Source organism: Emys orbicularis, chromosome 17, assembly GCF_028017835.1.
Source record: "Emys orbicularis isolate rEmyOrb1 chromosome 17, rEmyOrb1.hap1, whole genome shotgun sequence".
NCBI classification, from domain to species: Eukaryota; Metazoa; Chordata; order Testudines; family Emydidae; genus Emys; species Emys orbicularis.
In genome coordinates this window covers 5,023,267-5,047,619 of record NC_088699.1, presented here as the reverse complement: position 1 = coordinate 5,047,619, position 24,353 = coordinate 5,023,267, and the positions used below count along the sequence as shown (strand labels likewise).

The 24,353-nt window shown below is 51.4% G+C and overlaps 1 protein-coding gene across 1 annotated transcript in view; it reads right to left on the bottom strand.

Moving 5' to 3' along the window:
* Nucleotides 1-754: 754 nt before the first annotated feature.
* RPH3AL (rabphilin 3A like (without C2 domains)) overlaps nt 755-24,353 on the bottom strand; it is a 56,738-nt gene continuing 33,139 nt past the window's right edge. The window contains exons 6-8 of the mRNA XM_065418345.1: nt 9,676-9,789; nt 8,538-8,711; nt 755-789 (exon numbers count right to left, since the gene is read on the bottom strand). Coding sequence (XP_065274417.1) covers nt 755-789; nt 8,538-8,711; nt 9,676-9,789 — 323 coding nt within the window. The remainder of the gene's footprint in view (nt 790-8,537; nt 8,712-9,675; nt 9,790-24,353) is intronic.

Here is a 24,353-nt window from a genome sequence, read left to right as displayed (position 1 = left end):
GTTGTAGCAAAGTTCTCACTGACTTCAAGTGAGCCAGGATTTCACCCTCGCCGCTTATCGAGGGAAGTTCACCCTGTGCAGAGAAGCAGCACAAGGCTACGCGCCACTCACACGCTCTATTTCAAGGGCTTTCCTGACGTGCAGGCCCGTGGGCAGGGTGTGGGTGTGAATCTCACGTAGCGCCGTTCACCTGTGGATCTCAAAGCACTTCACAAAAAGCGGGCAGAACTCTTACAAAAATCATTTACAGGCGAGGAATCTCAGGCACAGAGATGCACAACGTGATTTGCTCAAGGTCGCTCAGTGAACCAGGAATACAACACAAGCAACTTGATCCTAGTTCAGTGCTCTCACCACGCTGCACTGCGATGTCCTTACCGAGGTGGGTAAGTGTTGGGCTCTCCATTTTACAGAGGGGGGAAATGAATCTCAGTAGAAATACTAATACACAGCTGGCTGGCTACCATGGTGTCACCTGCTCCCTTCCTCACTCAGAAGAGCATCCCTCCAACCCAAACGTTTCCAATTCTTCTGCAGCCAGCAGGAGGCAAAAACAAAAGCGGGACAAACTACGCCGAGCGGACAGCAATGTCTCTTTCCAGCCAACGGCAAGTAAATTAAGGTCTGTGTGGAATCATGGCGACTCAGAAGCCACAGAATGCCGGGGTTCGCTCAATCCACGTGGAGAGTACAAGACTGGATGTGTCAGACAAGTGTGCTGGATCCAGGTCAAGCAGTGAGACGTCGGCTCCCATCAGCACCAGGGACTTGGGTGGATGCGTCGTTTGCCTTTGAAATAAATAAAGATAAAGATTTGGTTGGCTGTGGGAAGGGGAGCAGCTTGATATAATTATTTTGTGTTGCTTTCACCTCCTCGGCGTCATTTGAAAAGCTCGCTAGGAACAGCAGCGATGAGAATGACTGTGGATCATTGCGGGGGGCTGCGTCAGCAGTCAAGCCCCATTAAACTTTATTAAAGGAAGCAGAGCTGAGAGAATAAGGAAGGGAGGAGAGAATGGGTGAGAAAGAAAGAAAATGGAAGGGTTGTTCATGGAACAGGAGAACTGGTTGAGCTGCCTTCTTCACTGAACTCCTGGGAGGTGCCGAGCCTCAACTCCCAGGGTTTCAAAAGGAGTTTATGATGTCCAGCACTTTTATAGATTCACAGTGTTTATGGCCAGAAGGCATCATTAGCTCATATAGTCTGATTTCCAGCATATCACAGGTCATTAAATTTTACCCACATACCATTACAATGAGCCATGTGACTTCAGTTAGACTAAAGCATTTCAGTCCTCAGGAGAGTAAGCTATTGTGTGTGCCACAGGAGAAACTGAGGTGCCCTCAAGCCCCTGTGATGGCATGAAATTGATTAGGTGAGATGTACCCAGACAATGATAGCAAGTGACTCACCTCACACTGCAGAGGAAGTTGAACCCCCTCATCCCCCCACCAAGATCCCTGCCAATCTGATAGGGGAGGGGAGGATTCCTTCCCAGCCCCACAGCTGGTGAGCATTTTGACCCTGAGGAGGTGAGCAAGAGACATCAGCCTGACATCTAAGAAAGAGGACTTTCTGTACCATCTCACATTGGCCCATGCCAGCACTGTCCTACCTCCAGCTGTGGCTGCACCCTGATACATCAGAGGAAAGCGACCCCAACCCCCCCCCCTCCAGCAGATTACATCTAGCTAATTGTGCATTGGGGAAAAAATCCTTCCTGACCCTTACAGGCAACTGGCTCAAGCCCTGAAGCATGATCTTTGATTATAGTTACTGTCTTAATCAGTCAATTCGGTTCTCTCTAAGGCGCAGGGAATGAACAGGGGGATTCACAGACTCCACGACCAGAAGGGACCACTGCAACCACCCAGCCCGACTGCTCCCTGCACATACAGGCCATAGACCTTCTCCTAGAAGTTGGATTAAAGAGCTCCGTCTTAAAGACTCCAAGCCACAGGGAGCCCGCCCCCTCCCCTGGTAAGCTGTTCCAATGTTTAATTATCCTCACAGCTAGGAGACTGCATCTTATTTCAAGGTTGAATGCCTCTGACTTCAGCTTCCAGCCATTGAATCTTGTTATGCCTTTGTCAGCAAGGCTGAAAAGCCCGCACTATCAGATCTTTTCTCCATGCGCAAGCACCTACACAGGGTGAGCAAGCCATCTCTCATCCTTCTCTTCGAGAAACCGAATAAACTGAGCTCCTTAAGCTTCACGTTGTACTGCTTGATTTCTAGCCCCCAGATCATCTTCGTGGTCCTCACTGAACTTTCTCCAGTATTTCCACCTCCTTCTTGCAGGCCCCAGACTAGGCACAGTATTCCAGTAGTGTCCTAAACAACGCTGCGTAAGGAGATCACTTCCTGCCTCTGCTTGATAGTCCCTTTTACACATCCAAGGACCACATCACCCCTTTTAGCCACAGCACAGCATTGAGAGTGCTTCCCCTTCCCCTGCTGGAGCCTGGAGCCCTCTCCCCCCCCAGCCAGCATGTGGCCCCCCAGTCCCTGAGCGCTGCGTGGGAGGTGTGGCCCCCCAAGTGCCCCCTGAGCACAGGGCAGGCAGCACGGCCCCAGCGCCCAAGGCCCCCCCCAGCCACTGCAAGTCTCAGCCACAGGCTGGTGGTGGCTGCCCTCGCCCCAGCCGGCTTCCTGGAAGATGAGCAGCCTGCCTGGGCTGGGGCCAAGGGCAAGCAGGAGGGGCCTCAGGGTGGAGCGTGGGTGGGACCATGCAGGGCTGTTTGGGGAGGCCCAGCCTCCCCCACCCTACAATATGCGCCACCCATGCATTGGATCCAGTGGAATTTAGCCCTCCTGGAGGGCTGGGGACAAAATGAGAATCACAAGACAAACCCACTGGAGCCCTGCACAGCCCACTCTCTACAGGGGGAACCTCCTTCTGGTGATCAGCAAACCCCAGGGCACCACAGAGCCAGGGCTGGCACAGAACAGCCAGATTCACTGTGGGCCGTGCTTGGACTGGGGCTTTTTTCCTCCCCTTCATTTATAAAATACATCCCACAGCTCAGGGTACATCTGCAGAACCTAACCCCCCCCCCCAATCATCGCTCCCCAGAACTCAGGCCACCCCATCGTCCTCTGGGAAGACAAAGGGCCTAGCACTGGACTCTAACAGGCAGCACTTGACCGTTCGCAACCTGAGCCAGCCGGCACACCACTGACCGGTCAGTGCAGACAAGTCACCCTCAGCGCCAAGTTGTGGGCCAACCAGGGTTCACTCAGGGCTAGGAACAGAGGAAATGCCAGCTTGGGTCGGACCAATATAAGGTCCCTATAGCCCAGCAGCCTGTCTCTGACTGCAGCCTGCACCAGATGAACTGTGTAGTAGGCAGTTTTAGAAGGAAGCCATCCCCGGGGGAAAGTTATCCCAAGCCCATGGAGCTAGGTGATGCTGAACATCAGCAGCCGTGGGCAGCATGGGGCCAGCTAGCCTGATTGTTAAACCACAGTTATATTTCATAGAGAAAAGGAGCCCCAAGACTCCACAACCTACTGTGCCAGTCCCCGTGGGGCTCCCATCGCCCTAGCCTCTAAGCACAGACCACACCCAGCCCCAGCTGACACTAGGGGCCAGATTTCCAGAGTGGCTGAAAAGCACCTCCAGCTCCCAGAGGGATTGTGGGGGCTCAGTGGTTCTCAGGATCAGACTCCATTACTGCCCACTGTCCCAGTGACCTTGACTGGAATGGCAAATCACAGAGAGACAGACAGACAGACAGACCCTGCTAGCCAGAACCGAAGCCCTACAATAAAGGGCAGCAGGGCAAGATGCAGCTCCACATCCTGCTGGAAACAGAGGGCAGTTGCCCTTCCTCTCCTGGGCTTGGGGGAGCAGCGCTACCTTGCAGCCGCCCCTCCTCTTTAGCTTGCGCTTCCCAGGGCCAGCAGCCAGTGCAATAAGGAAGTCCGTGTGTTTGCTGGTGTAATGCATTCCCACTGGCTGGCTGTGAATCGCCGGGCTCCCTTAAACAGCAGAGCACGGCAGAACTGCCTCTGGCTAATCGAGTGGGGCGCTCTCTCCTTTGGCAGCATGCACCGCCTTGCTGAAGCGTCTGCCGTGGCTGTCACAGGAGGACTGCTGGTGGAGCCAGTTGCTTGCTCAGCCTCCCGCTGGCTAAACAAACCTGTTGGAACAAATTGCTTCAAGAGGCACTTGCAGCAGCAAAAGCCCACTGATTTAGGCAGCTCTGCGAGAGCCTTTGGGAACGGCAGCAGGGCCCACCCAGCAGGCACCAGGCGGCCTAAGGTCCAAGGCCACTTCCTGCTGGGCTAGCGTCCAGCTCACAATCCCAGCCGTACCTTTGCTGCTGCTCCCAGCAGAGAGATCGAGGACTGGATGGGCCACCGAGACAGAACTCCTCCTTTCTCCCCTACACGCGGTTCTTCCCGAGCAATGGGGTGGCAAAGAACGCTTGCCTTACGCGCCCATCCCGTCCTCGTTCCGTTAACAGCAGCCTCCACAGATGCCAGCGCAGCACCTTCCCATCTGCACCGTGCTCACTCCACAGAGTGAAGAGAAATACAGGTAACGGCCACACTTTTCAAGAGCCGCTTGTAAGTTCTGGGGTGCCCAACTGGAGATGCCTCACAGGAGCCTGGTTTTCACAAAGTGCTGAGCACCCACTCTCTGAAGTCCAGGCCTCTATACGGCATCTCAAATTGGATGCCCCAAAACTGCGGCGTCCAAATTCACTAGTTGCTTCTGAAGATTTAGACCCGTATTTAGAGATCTAGGCACAGATTCTCAAAGCTGCGGAGGGGATCTGGACACCCAGTAATTTTACTGGGAATTGGGCAGTCAAATGATGTGGCTTTGAAAAGGTCAGCCACAAATGTTACAAATACACTGGAAGTTCATGGCCTTTTTCACCAGTCCCTTGTCTTCCCCTACAACCAGACCCTTGGCCATGCTCCCTTCCCAGCCCTCTCCTCTCCCCCTTCCCAGAGCCGGAGTGGGAGAGCTACAGATTGTCAGGGTAAAATTGCTTTGAAATCATCACAGGAACTCTTCAACAAGATAGCGACCTGGGATTTGTTCTTAGGATGCGAAAGGCATCTGAGAGTTGCACTTTGGTACAGAATTAGAGAAGAGGCGAGAATGAGATCTGCATTAAAAATAAAAAAAGAACAACACTTGAGCTACTGCTATGAGACACAAGTTGGTACCATTAAAGTGTTATGGAGACGTTCAGAAAAGCGATAGATAAATTCCCCCACTGGGATCTTATTCTGCAACAAGGTGCAGACGGTTAAAAGAACTGGGATCTTTCCCCCTTGCACGCCCCATCTCTCTCTGAACTCTAGTCACACCCAGGAGCCCTGCAGTATAAGGGGCAGAGCGGGGCATGGAGCAGAGTGTGGATAGTTACAAAGAATTTTGCAGGAATGCTTCACTATGATACACTGTGTCTGGCAGTTAGGAACCCATCCACACCAGCCCTTCCTAGAGAAATTAAGAAGAAATGGTCTTTAATAAGAGTTATTAATTATTTGTATCACAGTAGGGCCTAGAGGCCCCGTTCTGTTAGGTACTGCCAGACACACAGCAAGAACGTACAGTCTAAACAGACAAAGCATGGGAGGGAAAAGAGAGGCAGAGATCTATCTAGCCGAGGTACTCATCTGGCCCCATTGGTGTGGTACCTGAGTGCCTCACAACACCCCTGTGAGCCAGGGCAGGGCTGTTCTCCTGCTTGTACAAATGGGAACCAAAGCACAGGGAGACAGAGTGACTTACACTCTGTATTTGTGGCAGAGCTCCACAAGACAGGCAGAGCTGGGAATAAGGTCTCCTGACTGCCAGGCCAGTGCCCTGCTCACTGGACCTCCCTGAGTGTCTGAAGTAGCACACTCACTGCTTCACACTGCAGGGGATTCTTTAAGGGCCGCTGCATTGGTGTCTCTCTCCGTTTCTCTTTGTTACAGGTACCAGTGGGTCTCTTACACGTACCCCTGGGGGTTCGCAGAGGTCTTCCACGGGGTAGGTCAACTCATCTAGATCCGTGTTTCTCAACTTGCAAGTCGCGACCCCCGGGGGGCGTCGCAGGATGGGTTTGCGGGAGACGGGGGGAGTCACAAGTACAGGGCCGACATTAGGAGGTGGCAAGCACGGCAACTGCCCAGGGAACCACGCCACAGGGGGTCCCACAAAGCTAAGTTACATGCTTCAGCCCCGGGAGGTGGGGCTCGGGCTTTACACGCCTGAAAGGGCTACAGTAGTCAGGAAAGGTTGAGAACCACTGCCTCACACCACATGGTTGGCGAGGTGGTGGGGCTGGTGCATTTATTACAATGGACTATGGAATGTCTGGTTTAAACTACTCATGAAGGTGTTGTATAGAACACAAGGACATCATGTGTGTACTACAGTATATTGCTGACAGCCATATTCATGCATAATGTACCACGACTGCCATTAAACTCTGCACACATCACATTGCTGCAGCGTCTCCCTATTTTTGGGAATGCTACAGTCATGTTAATGGCTTGCAGAGCCATTCACTTTAGGCTCATGTCATCTGTGCACAGTGGAGAAAATTGTTTTTGGAGGGTTGGAGACCAGAATTGTTTTGGAAGGAAAACAGAGCTTTAAAAATTAAAGCAAAAACCCTTTCCCCAACCTGCAGATTGTGTTTTATATAATGCCTTCAAATGAGAGAGGCCTGGCGCGGGGTGTGAGGATAAAGTACTCAGCCAAGGAAACAGACCATACCCATGCCAGACCGATTGTCTCTTGCAATCAACAGAAGCAGCTGAATTCGTTTAGTACCTGGCTGGGATCGCTGAGGTATCTGCATGAATGCAGGACGGAAATGGAGCCCGAGCCCGTTGGCTCTAGACACAGCTGATGTACTCGTTGGGGCATGATCCCCCAGCATGCCCGTAACACGTGTGTCTACACACCCAAGTGCTGCCAAGGGCACATACCGTTTGGATTAGGCTTGCTTCAGGCACATCCGGCAGCACCTCTGCTGTGCCACTACATACCGCAGTGGAGCCAGGGATCCCTGGTATAATTAGCCCTGATGGTGGAAATAGTGCTCCAAATGCCATGCCGGGCGGCACAGGTCACTGCTTAAATGGCCCGTCTAATCTATCCCCTGCAATCCGCTGCACGGGACAGGGTGGATGCTTCGCGGCCACGAGGCTCCCACGATGGCGTGAGATGCTGCATTCTGCTCCCAACAGGGCCACCAGCCTGAGGTCAGCTGTTCACAATCGAATCAAGCACAAAAATCAAATAGACTTGGGCGGAAATGGCTGCTGTTCCCCCCCCCCCGCCCTGCCATCGCCGGAGTTATGTGGGTCACGGCAAAGAACTCATCCAGCAAAAGAACCAGTGTCTGAATGAAACAATTCCAGCACACACGGTTCTGCGGCAGGAATGGGAGGTGAATGACCCCAGGCCAAAAAGAAGGTACTTTGAAAACGTTTGCTAGTTGGCCACGCAAACCTGACTGCCCCTCTTCCGAGCCTGGATCCCACCTACACCCTATTTTAGCTGGACTCAAGCTTTACTAGCCCAGAGAAAGTCGCAGTCCTAGATACATGCCATATGTCACCTGACCTGACTGCGAGAGGTTAACCCTGGCATTTTGGGGTCAGATTTTATACAGCAGGAAGGGCGGATTTTTAAGCTGATGACCCCCAGCAGCCGAGTGCAGGGAGGAGGCGGCACAGGAATGAATGTTGCACTGAGTGATCAACCCCTTCACTGTTCTCTCAAATCTAATTTACACCTTGACACACAAGCCATGAAACCGACTCAAGAACCAAAAGGAACAGTTGCCAGAAAGGTGACAGGAACAGCTGGGAGGGAGAGGTGTTAAATGACAACCTTTGTTGTGTTGCTTCCAGCTGCTCCAGATCAGAAGTGAAAGCAGCATGCAGATCTGCTCTCACACTCAGCTAATTCCTCTGAGCTGGCTGGGGATGGAGTGGGGAGGTCGAGTTTACACTGCAGAGGGCCGGGAAGTGACATGTTTTAATTTATGAGCCAGCCTGACGTATACAAAGCATTTTTATTTCCCTGTAAAACACCTGGATTTGCACTTTGCTTCAATCAAAGTTCAGATCCATGCTGCAAACGCTGGGATTTAATGGGCAAACGTAGGGGTGTTTGTGGAAGTCCCGTCACAAGGGGGGAAAGTCTAGTGTGAGGAACAGCCTGAAAGTCAGCCATGACCTTGGACAAGAGACTTATCTTGTTCAATCATAGAGTTCAAGGCCAGAAGTGGCCACCGGATAATGCAGTCTGAGTTCCTGTATATCACAGGCCACCAACACCACCCAGCATCTGGCCACTAAACCCCGGGTCTCTCTGACCCTGCGCAAGGGCCACACGGCTTCTCTGACAATGCTGGGCACGGACTCCGATTAGAAGCGCATGGGGGTTTTCTCGGCAGCCTTCTCTCAGCTCAGTGGGCCGGGCTGCCTGCCTGGGGCTCGGGAGGGGCGCTGTGCCATGTGCTCTAGAGAGGAAGCCGGCCTGGGGGCGATGAGGCTTTTCACTCACCGGGGGCACTCCTGCTGACATCACTGTCACACTCCTCCGCCAGCAGGTCATTCTGGCAGCTCTCGGTAGCACTCGGGCCTCCCCCGCGCTCGCTGCCCAGGCTGCTGCGGCTCTCCGAGAAGGCGTTGGAGTGGGTGCTCCCGCTGGGCGTTCTGGGGGAGTCACTGCCAGCCGCTGCAGAGACACAGGGGAGTGGTTTGCTGCAGGGCTGTCTCAGTCTGGGGGAGCTGCTGGGGTTTATGGGTGTGGAAGGGGCTGGGTTGCCGGCCCTAGACATCCACAGAGCAGACACGAGGCCAGCTTCCCACACCCTGCCCTGCCAGCATGCCTCCCCCTGACCCGAGCAGGGCCCATCTCCAGCTCAGTCTCCCCGGCCACCCTGCTCCACTGGTAATTCTGATGCTGTGGAGTCATGTGCACGAGGAACCAGAATGAGTTCTGCAGCCTCAGATGGGAACCACTCACTTTCCCTCACCGCCAGCCTGGGTGGGAGGGACTCCTGGGTCAAATCATTCTGTTATAATTGCTGGCGCAAGACCTGCCCTGGCCCGGCGTGATACGCTGCCCCCGGAGCTCACTGCCCAACAGGCAGCCACGTACCCAGCTTCAGGGGTGGAGAGGCCAACCCCAAAGCAGTGCCATTGTTTTAACGTGAGACCATACATTTGCAACGCACTCCCACATGTGAGTGGGGGATGAGAGCTGAAAGGCTTTGTGGCTGCAGGGATTGGAGTGGCAGGAGGCTGGTCCCTTTAGCAAACCAGCGACCTCACGGTGGGATGACCCTTCCCGTCACCAGTCCTGCCGAGCCATCCTGTCTCCCGTTATTATTAATTAACCACTCTAGTTCAGTCATGCTCGAGGGCCTCAGTTGGGCTCACTGCTGTGCCATGCACTCTGCAAACACACATGATGGAGACTCTATCCTTCCCCGAGCAGGCTCTCAACCTCCGCACTAGCCCGTAATTCCTGGGGATAGCCAGACCCTCAGCTGACGGAAAGTGAGGCCAGCAGAACGACACCAATTTACAGCAGCTGAGGAGCTGGTCCAAAGTGCACAGTAACAATTGTCACCCTACGCTACATTTCCATCACCCATTTCCGTGCCCACATGCAGGGGTAACAGCCGATTTCTCACCTGATTCCGCGTGATGCTTCCTGATCTTCAAGCCCTTGGGCCCCCCAGACAAGGACTTGTCATCCAGGCTCGAGGAGCTGAATTCTGAGTCGCTCTCGCTGTCGCTAGAAACCACTGCAAGAGACAGAGAGGGAGGGGAGTCAGACCATTCCCAACGTTCACAGTCCTTACCGCAGAGGGCCAGATGGAGCCAAAAGACAACACAGGACAGAACGACTTGAAGGCTGTGTCTACACTAGCACGTCTGTCAGTAACACTTCTGTCGGTCGGGGTGTGACAACACCACAAAAGCGCCGGTGAGGACAGTGCTACGGCAGCGGGAGATGCTCTCCTGCTGACATAGCTACCGCCACTCGTTAGGGGTGGTTTAATGATGCTGGTGGGAGAGCTCTCTCCTGCCGGCATAGGGCAGCTACACAGGAGACCTTACAGTGACGTAGCTGCAGCAGTACAGCTGTGCCGCTGTAAGGTCTGTAGTGTAGACACAGCTGAAGACTGTTCCTTCTCCACGGTGCGATTCCCCTGTAGCTCCCATGTAGCTGTTCACACTTGGTTGGGCTTTCCTTTCAAGAGGGGTTTTACGGTTCAGGGCCGCGTGTTACAGACTCAGTTCAAGTACTGGCCCGGTCACTTCGCACTCCTCCCGCCCCCGGTTTGTGGCACGGCCTCACAGATTACATACAGGGCCACGCGGCCACAGCCTGTCCTCATGCTGACCCGCACTGAACACCACAAGCAGCTGCCCTGATTTCAATGGAGTGAAGTGCCACTCAGTGGATCACAGTGTGGGCCACGGTTATTATTTGTGGCGTGCTGTGTACATGAACAGCGATGGAAGTGCTGCATAAGCACCCAAGGAGACGGCACAGTCCAGCAGGCAGGGTGGTGACCAGGCTAGGGAGGCAGGAGGGCTGGTTCTAAGTCCCACTGTCTTGTTTCTGTGAGAACCTTCCTCTTTCGGTGCCCCAGATCCCCGGGGGTGAAGTGGGGACGATGATACCAAGGACTCGTCTGCACATGGAGCTGTTCCTGAATGACTCTGGGTGTGGACACTCTTATTCCAGAATAGGAGAGTCCACGTAGGGAGCTATTCTGGAACGGCTGCAATGCTTTAAATTCACACCCTACCTCCATTCGAGTTAGCGTCAACATGTACACAAGCCCTAACTCTCCTTTGTGAATCTATGATGAAAAGTGCCAGTTAAATCCTCAGTATTACAGTGTCAATCACATTCGCTTCTATTCTATACAGGGTTTCCCATGCTCTTCACAGCAGTATCCGATCCGAGCACAATCCAGTCATGCATTAAGCCACCTTAATCTAGCACATGCTGCCTGTTCGCTCATCCTCCCCCCAGAAGGAGAATTGTGTGCAGAGGAGTGTCTTGTTTTGGCAGGGGGTGTTTGGTTGGTTGGCTGAACATAAATATACCTGTTGCTATGTGTTTATATCAGAGAAGGCAACGTCAAAGAAATGCACCTTGAACTTGGGAGTGGAAAGTGGGGAGGTTTGGGATGGTCCTTCGTTCCATCGGCTCAGCACACCCCCAGGTAAGGTTCTGTCTCCTGCACCGATGAGCATCACCCTTATTGTTCAGAGTTCCACTGGGCCAGAGGAGCACAGCTGTCGACCGCGGTTTTCATCCCAGAGCTTTAGATGACCTTTTAGATGTCCTGAGCGCGCCAGAGAGCTCCTTGAAGAGAAGGCCCAAGACCCTGACCTTAATTTGATAGTCTGTGGGAAGCCAGCGTAGAGAGCGGAAGACAGGTCCGGCACATTCCTAGTAGCCCATGCTGCTGGGGAAACACGCCGCAGCTTTCTGCACTAGTTGGGGTTTTCTAAGTGCTGATGGCTTTGTACCAGGTATATCACATTGCTGTAGTCCAGCCAAGTAGTGACAACAACGTGAATCACAGAGGCCAGGTCTAGGTCACCAGGATGGGATGGTGTTTCCTAGGCAGGCAGAGATGTTTCAAAGCATTACTCACGGATGCCAGGATGTGAGAGCTCAGCATCAGGGAGGAATCCAAGAGCACTCCTAGACTACACACTGAACTGACCAATTGTGCGTGTGTATCTTCAACCAGTTGAGACTGCACCATGGCTGCACGCTCTTCAAAATGCTTCCCTCTGCTTGCCAGCCTTCCCGGCTCACGCCAGCCCAGAGACTTTGGGATGGATTTGTCTCCTGGATGGGTTGGGTGGCTTTTGCTCATTTGATTCAGGCAGGTATATCTGCAGCCCAATAACCAACGTCTCATTCTCAAACATGGTTCAAAATCCTTGCGGCAAGTGTGAAGTTAGCGCGTCTCAGCCTTAAGAGAGTCAAAGTGACAAGCTGAAACATCCCCATAAAGAAAACACTCTCTGGTATTTATTGATAAGCTTTTCTATCACCATAATATCTGAGCATCTTGCCAAACATGCAGGGAGTCATCCCTGCGAGGTAAGAAGTTACCATTATCCTCAGGGCAAGGCGGGAAAACGGCGGCACACAGATTAAGTAACTGGCCCAAGATTGCCCAAGAAGTTGGTGGCAGAATCCAGGGCTGCCGTGTCCCAGTCCCTCAACCCTGGTACCAGCAAGGTGACTACAGAACTCCAGTACAAGGAACTGGGCACAAGTTATGTGTCCAGCCTAAGGAAGAATATTTATTAACGAGCCACAGATTTAGGGCCCGGGGTCTCACGAGGGGTCAAGCGCCTTTGAAATCAATGGGAGGTAAGGGTGCTCTGGGCTTTGCTGGATTAGGCTCTTGGGGTAACCTAGCTACGCACGGACAGTGTGGGTGAGAGAGAGCAACGCCCAGACAGGTCCCCCAGAGCCGCCTGCCCCTCACCAGAAACCTGAGTGAGCCCCGAAAACGAAGCTTACCGGGGTGGCTTTCAGCCCTGTGCCGAGAACCAGCACTACATCTATGCAGTAGTTCAATCCCATGGATGGGCCCACAGCCTGACCCTCTGTGCAGGGGAGAATTTCACCCCAAGCCCCATCCCCACACAAGGAAGAGTTCAGCTGTCCGCAGGGTACAGAAAGGACTGAATATATCATGGAGGGTAAATGGGTCCCCTCAGGAGAGTCCTTCCTCCCCCCAGGTCTTTGCGGGGAGAAGCTTGACTTGCTGCCAAACTGCGCATTGTCATTATTCTCCAGATCAAGAAAGGACATCATTGCCCATTGCCGAGAGGAAGAAGAGCCCAGTGGTCAGGGTGCTAGTTTGGGATTCAATTCCCTGCTCTGCCACTGACTCCCTCTATCACCTCGGGCAAGTCACTTAGTCTGTCTGGGCCACAGTTCCCCACCTGTACAATGGAGACAGTGGAAATGCCCTGCCTCACTGGGGTATTGGAAGGATAAGTGCTTCAGAGACTGTGAGATGCTCGCATACTATGGAAATGGAAGATATAAAGTACCTAAGACAGGGCTGTCACTTTTCACCAGCACTCAGATTAACACATACTGATTTACATTGTACCGGACAGAGGCAGGACAAGGGCTAGTATATTTCCCCGCAGGCAGGCAGGCTGTTGAACTGTTCCACCAAGGTCGTCTGCGAGCGTTATCGCGTGCAGGCAGCTCGCTGTAGGACATGAATTTTTTTTTACTACAAAAATGTTAATATCTCAAATAAAGCATTTCTTGAGTTATCATCTCTGAGTATATTAAACCTGGCTGCTGGCATTATTGGAAGGCTATAGAAATTGACCTCGCTGCCAGCTATCTTCACAGGGCAATCTTGATCAGAACGGCTTTGCAGAGCTGAAGAGGGAGTGCAGCCCGCCAGCCAATTTTCTCACTCCAATCAGCTTGTTCCTCAATGGCAGCAACGCTTATTGTGTTTACAATTCACCCTCCCGGACTGGCCCAGCCTTCAGCTGTCGGTCGCACCTCTCATCAGCTTTAATAAATTCTGCTGAGAAAGGAGCCGTGCATAGCGGAGACCATAACTGCATTACAAATGGGAATGTACCAGCAGGGATGGATCTTCTGGCCAAGCGCCTTAAAACAAGGGGGTTTATTTTGTTAAGAACAGTCATTACTTTTCCCAAGTATCAGAGGGGTAGCTGTGTTAGTCTGAATCTGTAAAAAGCAACAGATTCTTTGCAGATTCTTGCGTCTGATGAAGTGGGCATTCACCCACGAAAGCTTATGCTCCAATACTTCTGTTAGTCTTAAAGGTGCCACAGGACCCTCTGTTGCTTTTTACTTTTCCCAAGAATCAAGCAGGAATGAAAAATCGCAGGCCTGTCACTATAAACCACAGGCCTCAGCTAATTGTCCATTTTGATTCTATTGCCTCCGGCTGGGAGTTTCAAAGGAGCCCATGGGATTTAGGCATGTAGTTCCCACTGACAGTCACCTAACTCCCTCAGGCACCCCACCCTACAGGTCCTCCTGCTTGATTTTTATAATCACAGAAACATTGGGCTGGAAGGGACCTTGAGAGGTCACCTAGTCCAGCCGTCTGCGCTGAGGCAGAACCAAGTAACCTGTGACAGGTGTTAGTCCAACCTGTTCTTAAAAACCTCCAATGACGGGATTCTTCAACCTCTCTTGGAAGCCAGTTCCAGAGCTTAAATACCCTTCCAGTTAGGAAGCTTATCCTAATACGTAGCTTAAATCCCTCCCCTTTGCTGAAAAGTAAGTGGACCCTTTATTTAGATTAACAAATTCTTCCATCTCTGCTCCTGCCTCCTAGAGCCACTTAAAAAGAAAAGTGGGGGGGAGGGGGAGTTATTTGGGAGAGGTCTCCTTTACATCATCCATTATGAAGAGGTGACTGCTGAGGAGGGCCCACCGATGAATCAAGGCGAGATGGTTTTATCTTGCAACCCTGTTTGGCTTTAAATGCGCCAGAGAGGGATGGCTTGGGATGAGACAGATATTAATGATTGCAAGACACCACTGATGGCAGGAGCAGCCCACTCTGCTCTAGCTTCCACTGCTGCTGTTAGTGCAGATATTACCCATAGTGCTGATGTTTCCTTTTAAAAGTAATTTTTCTCCCAAGGCTGCTTGGCTTGTTGCTGGAGCATTGCGGAGCCCAGACAACATAAATCTGGCGCTCAAGCAGATGCTGATATATCACTAGGAGTCTTCGGGGTGGCTGTATTTTCAGAGATTGTGATATCTATCTTTGTCCTTCATCATCTCATTCAGACTGAGATTTACTGCTGTGTTTTTAAGCAATCCTTTAGATTTGGCCTCTGCTGCCTTTCAAATGAGAATGGACACCCAGCTCCTAATCTGCTTTTGGTAATTAAAGATCTCCATCAGTGTCCCATCTAGCAGCCTCTGTCATCTCCCACGCTCCTCTATCCCTCCTCTCCACCGCCAGGATCTTGGGGTTCGTAGCCTGCTCCCTGAGCAGAGCTGGGTCAGTTTCACTGAAGCTGTTCAGAACCCTATGACCAATCATGAAACCAACAAGAGCCACATGCATTTCAGATGCTTAGGAAATCTGTGAACACTAGAGCTGTAGCTCCCAGAACTAGCATCTCCCCTACTGTCCTCTGATCGGCAGGTGTTGTCTTCTGTCTGCCAGAGAAAGTTTCTAAGCCCTGGCAATAAACACCTATCCCCCCACTCTGGGACCTCCAATTTTCCCCCCTTCAGTAAATGCTGCTCATGCAGAAGCCTGAGTAGCCAGAAGGGCCTTGTAGCATGCACTGAAACCCAACAAATCCCGGCTTCGCCACCCCAACAGGGGAACCATACTGCAGAGCGGAGCCGCCTCTGCTGAGAATCAAGTTCTAAGTGTCAGTAAAATCTTGCAGGTGCCCCATGGCCACAAGCTCTGGGATGAAGGCCGTGGTGAACAACTTCACTCCTCTGGCACAATAGAACTCTTTACAAAGAAGGGTGAAGCTCATCTGCGTGGGAGACACGGCATTCTCAGGGGTGGCCTGGGGATGGAGCACTTAACTTCTCCAGGAACTAAAGACCATCCCAAACCTCCCCGCCTCCCACTCCAATCGCCAGGCACAATTCTTTGACTTGCTGTCTCTGACATTAACACATGTATATTTTAGAAAACAAAACCTAAAACTCTACTGCACTGGATACGCCCCTCCCCCAGAGAGAGGATGAGAGAACGAACACATGACAGATGTTGGTCACCTTGCTGAATGCCTGACTGGAAGCGCACAGATACAGGAAAGTGGTATAAGAACCTATCCAGAAGAGAATACATAATACCCCACAGCTAGGAACTGTTGCTTCAACATGCTTGTGAAGCATGTGATATTCCATACACTCCTAGCGAGTTGTCTACATGGAGGATAATAGCCTACTACTGCTGCCGGCTCATGGAGTTACTCCTTTAACTCCAGTGATAGAGATGTGTGCTGTAGTGCTTTACAGTCCTGAGTTCAGATGCTGCTTCTGATCCCAGCAGGTGGGCTTTACATTATCAAGAGCATCCGAGCTGGTTTTAGGTGTTGAGAGTGTAGCAGGGATACCAATACTTCAGGACCAGATTACGTCTTAGGCCAAGTCTATGCTCAAAAGTTAAGTTGACCCAGCTACGTTGCTCAAGGGTCTGAAAAATCCACACCCCTGAGTGATGTAGTTAAGCCGACCTAGCGCTGTCTACACCAAGGGTTTCTTAAACTTCATTGCACCATGACCTCGTTCTGACAACAAAAAATACTACGTGACCCAGGAAGGGGGACCAAAGCCCCGCCGCCCTGGGTAGTAGGGCTCAGACTTTGGCTTCAGCTCTGTGCCCCAGCAAGTCTAATGCCAGCCCTGGCAACCCCATTAAAATGGGGTCCCGACCCACACTTTGAGAACCACTGGTCTACACCAAGGGTTAGGTTGACGGAAGCTGGATTACCTGCACTGATAGGAGAACCCCTCCCATCGCTGTAGTGAGTGTCTACACTGATGCACTGCAGCGTTTCAAGCGTACACTAGCCCTCGCTCTGTCTGCATAGTTCTAAAGCAGGAGTAGGGTCTGGTGAGCGCACATTTGTGTCTGCCCGGAGAGACAGAATTTTGAAAACTTAGGAGGTGAGAGTTTGAAATCCGTCCTCCCCTAGGATTTACCTGTAACTGAACACAAAGCCAAAACTGGCTTTATGTCTCAATGAGGTAAGGCAATTCTCTCTTTTTACGGTCCACCAAAGGCCTGTTCTAAGTGCTTGTCATGTTCCATTTTCCAAAAGTACTCGTGTGGGGATCCATGACAAACCTCCCACCCAAGGAAGGCGAGAGCCTTCCCCGTGAGCGCTGGGTAGAGCCCTGGCAGATGCAGAGTGCTGCTAGCTGGTTTTCCTTTGATAATTGGTTGTGGCTCATGTTGATGCATGAAAACAGTTGAGTGCAGGCAAAGCTACCCGGCTGTAACATGACAAAATGTAAAAGGCCTGGATGAAGCCTTCCCAGCAGGACAGGAGAGGAGAGTCACCACTGGCTTCAGAAATGCTGCAAACAGCAATAAATCAGCCGAGGTAATCCCTGGGCTAGAACTCCAAGATTGCCTGTAAAGAGCGAGGGCTGGGGCCAAGCAAGGCAGCGGAGAGGTGTCACAAGGCACGGATGCTCAGCGTCTGGAAATCAATTTACAAAGGAACTGCAGGCCAGCCCAACAGATAAGGCAACGAAGAGGGACTCTGGTTCCACTCCCAGCTCTGCTGTGTGACCTTGGGCAAGTTACCTGGGCGAGTTCTCTGTGGTTCTGTTCCTCCTCCCACCCTGTGTCTGTCTTGTCTAGACTGTGAGCCTATCAGAATGGGGCCCAGATCTCAGCTGTGTGGGATCTCTAGGTGCCAACATAATAAACCCAACAGCTTCTGTTGCTGTCTAATGATCTGAAAGACTGACTCCTACCCACACTCTCCTAGGCACCGGGAAATCTGAATTTGGGGTGAAGAAAGAGAAATCAGGAGGGATTTTGAGGTTGGAGAACCCAGATAGACATTTATGCCCCTTCCCTTCGATAGCCCTGTGAATAAGCTCGTATTAATGATAATACCTGACACTTGGATAACACCTGTCACCAGAAGATTTTAGAGTGCTTTACAGACATTAAGTAACTAAGACAACACACTGTTAAAAAGGGATAAATATAGGGATTAGTTCTCCTGCAGCCACGTCTGGAGCGGAACACAGTGGCTCTTAACAGCTCATAGCAACACTACACAACAGGTCAGGAGATGAAGAAGAATACTGGAGTCTAATTAAAACTGCAGGAGGCTTTTAGGTAGAATCATAGAATATCAGGGTTGGAAGGGACCTCAGGAGGTCATCTAGTCCAACCTCCTGCTCAAAGCAGGGCCAATCCCCAGACAGATTTTTGCCCCAGATCCCTATAATGGCCCCCTCAAGGATTGAACTCACAACCCTGGGTTTAGAAGGCCAATACTCAAACCACTGAGCTATCCCTGGTAGACAGATCAGAAGCCAGTTGAAATTTGGCAAAGACAGCAGAGTCAACACCATTACTCTTAAGAAAAAGCAGCAGACAACAGGTGATCAGGACCTTGGCTTTCTGACTCCTGGGCGCTGCCAGAGGCCCAGGGCCCTCTGAGCCCACGGTGAAATCTGACTGAGTGGGAAGAACAGAATGTCTCCTGCTGATTCATCAGTACCAGGCCATTCCCGGATGCTTTCTCAAGCAAGTGCTGACCCAGCAGGCCCTGCTTGGCCTGGGAGGACAGCACAAGGTTTTCTAGCCTCAGAGAGATAAATCAGACAAATCCCTGACTGCTTTTGTACCCTCTTGCCTGCAACGGGAATGGTCTTACCAAGCGAATCCTTCACAGCGGGGGTGGGCACCAAGTCCCACGCATTCGAGCTGTGTTTACCAGTCGAGCTGAGTGTTGACATCACGTTTTTAAAGAGCACTTTCTGAGCTCTCTCTCCTGGAGCAATCAGCCCCAGGTACTGTGGGGGAGGCGAAGTGTCTAACAACAACAACCCCCCCCCCCCCCCAAAAAAAAAAAACAATCAGAGAAAAGGTGCAGAGAAAACAGCTGCTAAGCTCACACTCACAGGAAAAGACCAATTCCAAACTGCAAGCGCCATTGGGGGCAGCCCTGATGAGTCACGCATTCAGGGGTGCAGGGCCATGCAAGGTGCCCTGTGCCATTGTTAGACCCCAGGTTTCTTTGTGCACTGTGCAGCTATGGTGCTGCAACCGCAAAGGACAGGAGAGATGTTTTCTTTGGAAAGAGGCAAAGGTGGCAGGCACTGGAGACGGAGGCAGGGAGGCTGATCTTGGGGCTAAGTCAATCTAAGGCACTTCCGTGGCCCTCCCACTCATGAATGGATTTCTCCTCATAGCCCCTCTGCGAGGCAGGGCAGGGCTCTTATCACCATTTCACAAAGGCACGGAGAGGCTAAGCGACTTTCCCAAGGTCACACAGCATGTCTGTGCCAGAGCAGGGAACTGACCCTGGGTCCCAGGCTAGTGCCCTACTCACCGAATCAGGCCTCTGGAGATCGGTGTTCAACTCCCAACTCCCCCATAGGGCCTTAGGAAGCCATTTGAGCTCTGTGCCACAGGCACTGGGTACTACAGAGATGGAGGCCATATCAGTACCTGGGCGGGGAGGGGACAGGAAGAGGTGGGATGAAAGGAGGGTCCAGGTAGAGGGTTTGACGGAGGGATGGCAAAAGAGTGGTGTGGTGGCTGAGGGGGAAAAGGGATGTTCTGGGGGAGTTAAGTCCTGTCAATAATAAATGATTTTTAGCTCTTTAATTGAGCATAACATGCATTAACTGAATGCCACAACCTGGGGATAGAATTCCTGCACAAAGATGCCGCAGGACCCTAAGCTGTATTGTCCTGCGCCCCACAGCTGCTCTCTGTGCCGCCCGCAGAGTGACTGACACCTCAGCACATCCCATGGCAACAGGACTTGTGCCCATTGTTAGAAGAGACAAGAGCTGGAGAACATGGCTGTGTGAAATTCTGATACCAGCGATGCCACTGCTTAGGGACCAGACCAGACCCCTTGGGGGGGGGGGAGGGGAGGGAATCCTTTAATTCTTCTGCAGGATTCAAAGGTGCCTGAAGAAAGTGTCTGCTATTAATTTGGCACCTCTCCCGTAACTGCCCAGGTCCCTCCTGTCCTACTGCAAACACCCAAATGCTCCAACATAGCTAGCAGAGCTGTCCTCGAGGACAGGAAACGTGACTGCCATTCTCATGGGGACAATACATATTTGTGACTTAAATAATAGCAGAGTTCCCACGGCAACTGCTTGTTTATTACGGAAAGACTAAAGGCAGGGAGAATGGGTGCGTACAAAACTCTTGCTTTTCTTTCACTAAGCACACTCGCAGGTGTCAGGCGGTGCAGTGACCAAGCGTGTTTCGATGGCTTTGTGCCTCCCTCACCCCACCACCCCCTTCAGCTGAACGCCCCAAACAGGGGCCCATTTCTGGTTGGCTTTCTCCTCCCCACTCCAGGTCTTCATAGACGGGCACAGGACACAATATACACAGTTACCAGAACCCTACACAGATCCCTTACGGAGTTGGGGGGGGGGGGGGAGGGGGGAGATGAGGAATGGCATTTTAGTTAAGCTCCACCCATGATCCCAAACTCCACCCACTGGAGTAAGCTCCACTAACTGTCCCAAAACAGCTGCATACATCTGTTACGGGCAGCAAAGGCGTTAACGTGGCTTCAGAGTCATTGAAATGAGCTCAGGAGTAGCTTGCCCCTTTCTGAGCTGCTGTTTCAGAGGGCAGGACAAAGGGTCACACGCAGGGAAAGTTTCTTCACAGCCAGGAAGACTAGAATTATTTTTGTGTTAAAAGGAACATTTCAAGTCCTGGGGCCAGCAGAGAGGGGTGTTGGACGGACTTGTTCACAATTCAGCTGGGCCATCACAGCTGGTAAACGTGGGTCACATGTAGCAATAATATTGCACATTTACACAGTGCCCTTTATCCCAAGGTTCATACACCCAGCACTGCCGAAATGCAGCCAGCTCTGGGCCGAGGCTCAGCAGCTGACTGGCACTGAATGCAGAAGTTGGCCAAGGATATGTGGACAAACCCCATATCTTCTGAAACATGCCTATAATGCCCATGTAGAGCAGGCTGGACATGGGGTTTTAAACTCTTCCCTGAAAAGCTACACGCACAGCTAGCAGGTCCACATTGTTGGAATTCACACCAGTGGTTCCACCAAGCCTACGGATTTCATTTGTGATGCTTAAACCATTGAGCCATCCCCTCACCCCTCAGCAGTCACAGTGCAAGAACAAGTGACTGCTTCGGGATTGATCACATTGACAGGCGGGAGCTTGCTCTATCTAGGTCCTTCTGTGGCCCCACTACTGTAGTATCTGAGCAGCTTGGTCTCTACTGGATCTCCCTCAATGCCCCTGCGAGGCAGGGTAAAGCTATTATCCCTGTTTTACAGATGGAGAGCTGAGACGCAGAGAGACCGAGTGACTTGCTCCACATCACCCAGGGAGTCTGTGGAAGAGCTGGGAATTGAACCCAGGTTTCAAGAGACCCACTGGACCATCCTTCCCCTCGGATCAGCGCAGGGGACTCAAAAATCAGCCGACCTAATCCCCATGTGACGTTATTCAGCAGCCGCAGCAACTGCCTGGTGTGCTCTGCTGCAAGGGCCTTTACCTGAGTACACAGCTAGACTCATCGATAGAGGCCTTCCTTTGAGGTATGTAAAATATGATGTGACAAATGTTCACCTCAATCTGACAGCCGGGATGAGGAGCCCCTTCTGCTGAGATATAACAGAGAGATTTCAGCTTCCAGACTTGCTGCTGCATACACCTGAGCTGCTAAACTACCCAGCTACAAGCAGCAGGTTAATTATGCTGCTGCTGCCAAGCGGGTTTTTCCTTTAATTCACCTTGATGCCAAGGCTTGATCCCACGTCTCCTGTGCTTTGCTTCAACTCTTTAAAAGCCTGGAGAACTGAGGTCACTGCGAAGCCTCACAAGAGGCATTTGTCTGCCTTAAGCCAACCATCTTCCCCTTACTGTCGCCCAAGGGAACAAAAAGCCCTTTAGGAGAAGCCTCAGAAGTTAACCTCTCTGGTTTTGCTAGAGAGCAGCAGGTACATTAATGTTATTATTCCTTTCTGAGCACATCTGCTCAATAGAGATGGGATTTTATATGGCGGCCGTACTGGTCTTGTATGCCCGAGGCTTTGGAAGGTGTTGGCTAACACATACTAACAGCCAGGTAGTGATAAGACATGTGCCATTAACATGTTAAACTGGTCGAGTTTGCCAGCTGAACATGTGCTAATGGCATTCTGTATTGTCTAAAGCAGGCTGTAAACATGTGTTACCTAGCACCTTCCATACCCTAACCCAGACGGGGTGCAGCTTTCAGTGCAGGCTGGCAACATAACTGCAGCTCGTGGCTGGGTGCCTAGGGGATGCCAGCTCAGCACATGGCCTCGCAGTCTGGTTATCTGAAAAGGCTGCACTGAAAGGGGCAGGCCGAGCCGAAGGGAAGGGAGTGGGTTAAATATCCGAGCAAGAGGGGCCTGGTGACAGGAGCAGAAAGGGGCAGAGTGCTACTGTGTGGGCACCAGAGGGGGGGGGAAATCAGAGTGCAAAAGATTTATGGCTCGACTCACTGACCTAGAGAACATCCGCCCGCTGGGCCTCAGCTCCCCACCTGTAAAACAGGGGTAACGATCCTCCCTTGCTCACCCCCTTTATCCACCTTGTCTAATTAGACTGGCAGCTCTTGGGACAGGGACTCCCTCTCCCTATGTGCTTGTACAGAGGCCAGCACCTTAGGGGTGGGGGGACTGACTGCCACATCTGGGGAGGGCAGCTACCATAAGACACATGGGAAGGAGGCCAGGGGAAGCAGATCCCCAGCAAGATCCAGCCTGTATCAGGGAAAGAAAGGTTGTACACCACATTGGAGACGGTGATTTTGTGGCAACCACAGCACTAGAGGCATGTCGGAGAAAAACAAGGGAAGAAAGTGACAGGATATTAAACGGGGTAAGGACCAGTTTGATATTATTTCTCCCATAAACCACAACAAGCCATAGATGTGTAAGCACACGAGAAAGGAATAGCACCGCTTGGATCAGTGAAGGGGCCCAGTTTATCAAAGTGGCTTTGTTATTCCTGAGCTGCTTCTTCACTGTGTCTGGTGCCTGAACGGTATTTGTGGGAGCTCCTTATTCAAAACAAACTAGCCAGCCTACTCTGAGAGCAACATCCGACCTGAGCATCTTTGCCTCTCTTCTGACGTTTCTACAAGCATTTGAAACAGAAAGGCCTTCACTGACAGCAGTAGAATCAGGCCAAAGGTAAGAAGGATGGAGTATGTTTGGGTAGGATTTTATTACACTGGTTGCATCTGTTAAACTGAAAACTCTTTGGGGTAAGGTCTTTGTAATGGTTTCTGCACAATATGTACAGACGATGGCAGCGCTAAGCAAATACATATTAGTAATTTTGTTTACACTTGTAATTATTTTTTTCTGGAGAAAGGCCAGCACCATGTGAAAGATGATTCCCAGCACCATTTTACTTCCATTTAACAGATGGGGAAACTGAGGCAGTCTGGCTAAGTGACTGGCTCACAGTCCTGTGCTCAGATCACAGCTCTCTGTCAAGAAACAAATGATGAGTAGCTCGTTTGGGCTGATTCCTCTACTTCACTGATGTGTGGCTTTCCACCTCCAGTTTCACATGCACCTTCGATGCACATCAAAAAGAGAGAAATGCTGATAGGCAAAGCCTTTGGCACTCAGATGGACAGGATGGGGACCCCCAAGGAAGCCATCTATATCCTCACTGTGAAAAACATTCAGAAGAGGGAACCCTAAATTCATTAGAGATCTGATCTCCCTTCACTGAAACCAAGGAGAGATTTTGCCACTGACTCCAATGGGAGAAGGACCAGAGTCTACGGGTATGTCTATACCTCAAGGAGAAAAAAAAAAGAAAAAAAAAAGGACCCACGTCCACCTGGGTCAACAGACTCAGGCTCATGGGGCTCATGCTACGGGTCCAGAGAGAACAGTGTAGAAATTCCCACGAGGGCTGGAGCCCAGGCTCTGAAACATGAAGAGGGTTTTGGAGCCTGGGCTCCACCTCCAGCAGGAACGTCCACACAGCTATTTTTAGTCCGGTAGCACAAACCTCATGAGCCCCAGCCAGCTGACCTGGGCTCAGAGACTCGTGGCTGTGGGTTTTGTTTTGTAGTGTAGATGTACCCTAAGGGATCATTTGAAAAGTCATAGGGCCAAATTTTGCTCTCAGTTACTCTGGCATAATTCCACGGTAGCCCCATTAGCGGCAATAGAGCCACTCCACATTTACACTAGCGTAACAAGGTAGAACCCTGCCTGCTTACTATTTCATTAGGACAAATATAACCTTTTTAGTTCCCGTATCCTATCTGCTACAATCCAGGACAAAACACCTGGTACAAGAATAAGCTTCCAGGGTACTGGTTTTAGGCACCCTGGGCTTAATCCAAAACCTGCTAAAGTCAACGGTAAGACTCCCACCGAATTCAATGGGTTTTGGATCAGCTAACCTCTTAAAGGAGGAACGTTTTAGTTGAGCTACTCGGAGTCCTTAAATACATCACTTGGTCCGTTTGCCAAGACAACCTCCTCTAACCCTCTCCTGGGTGAAAACACAACCGGCCACTCTTGATCAATTTTGTCTTTAATTAGGAAAATTTCAGTAGGGCTTGGG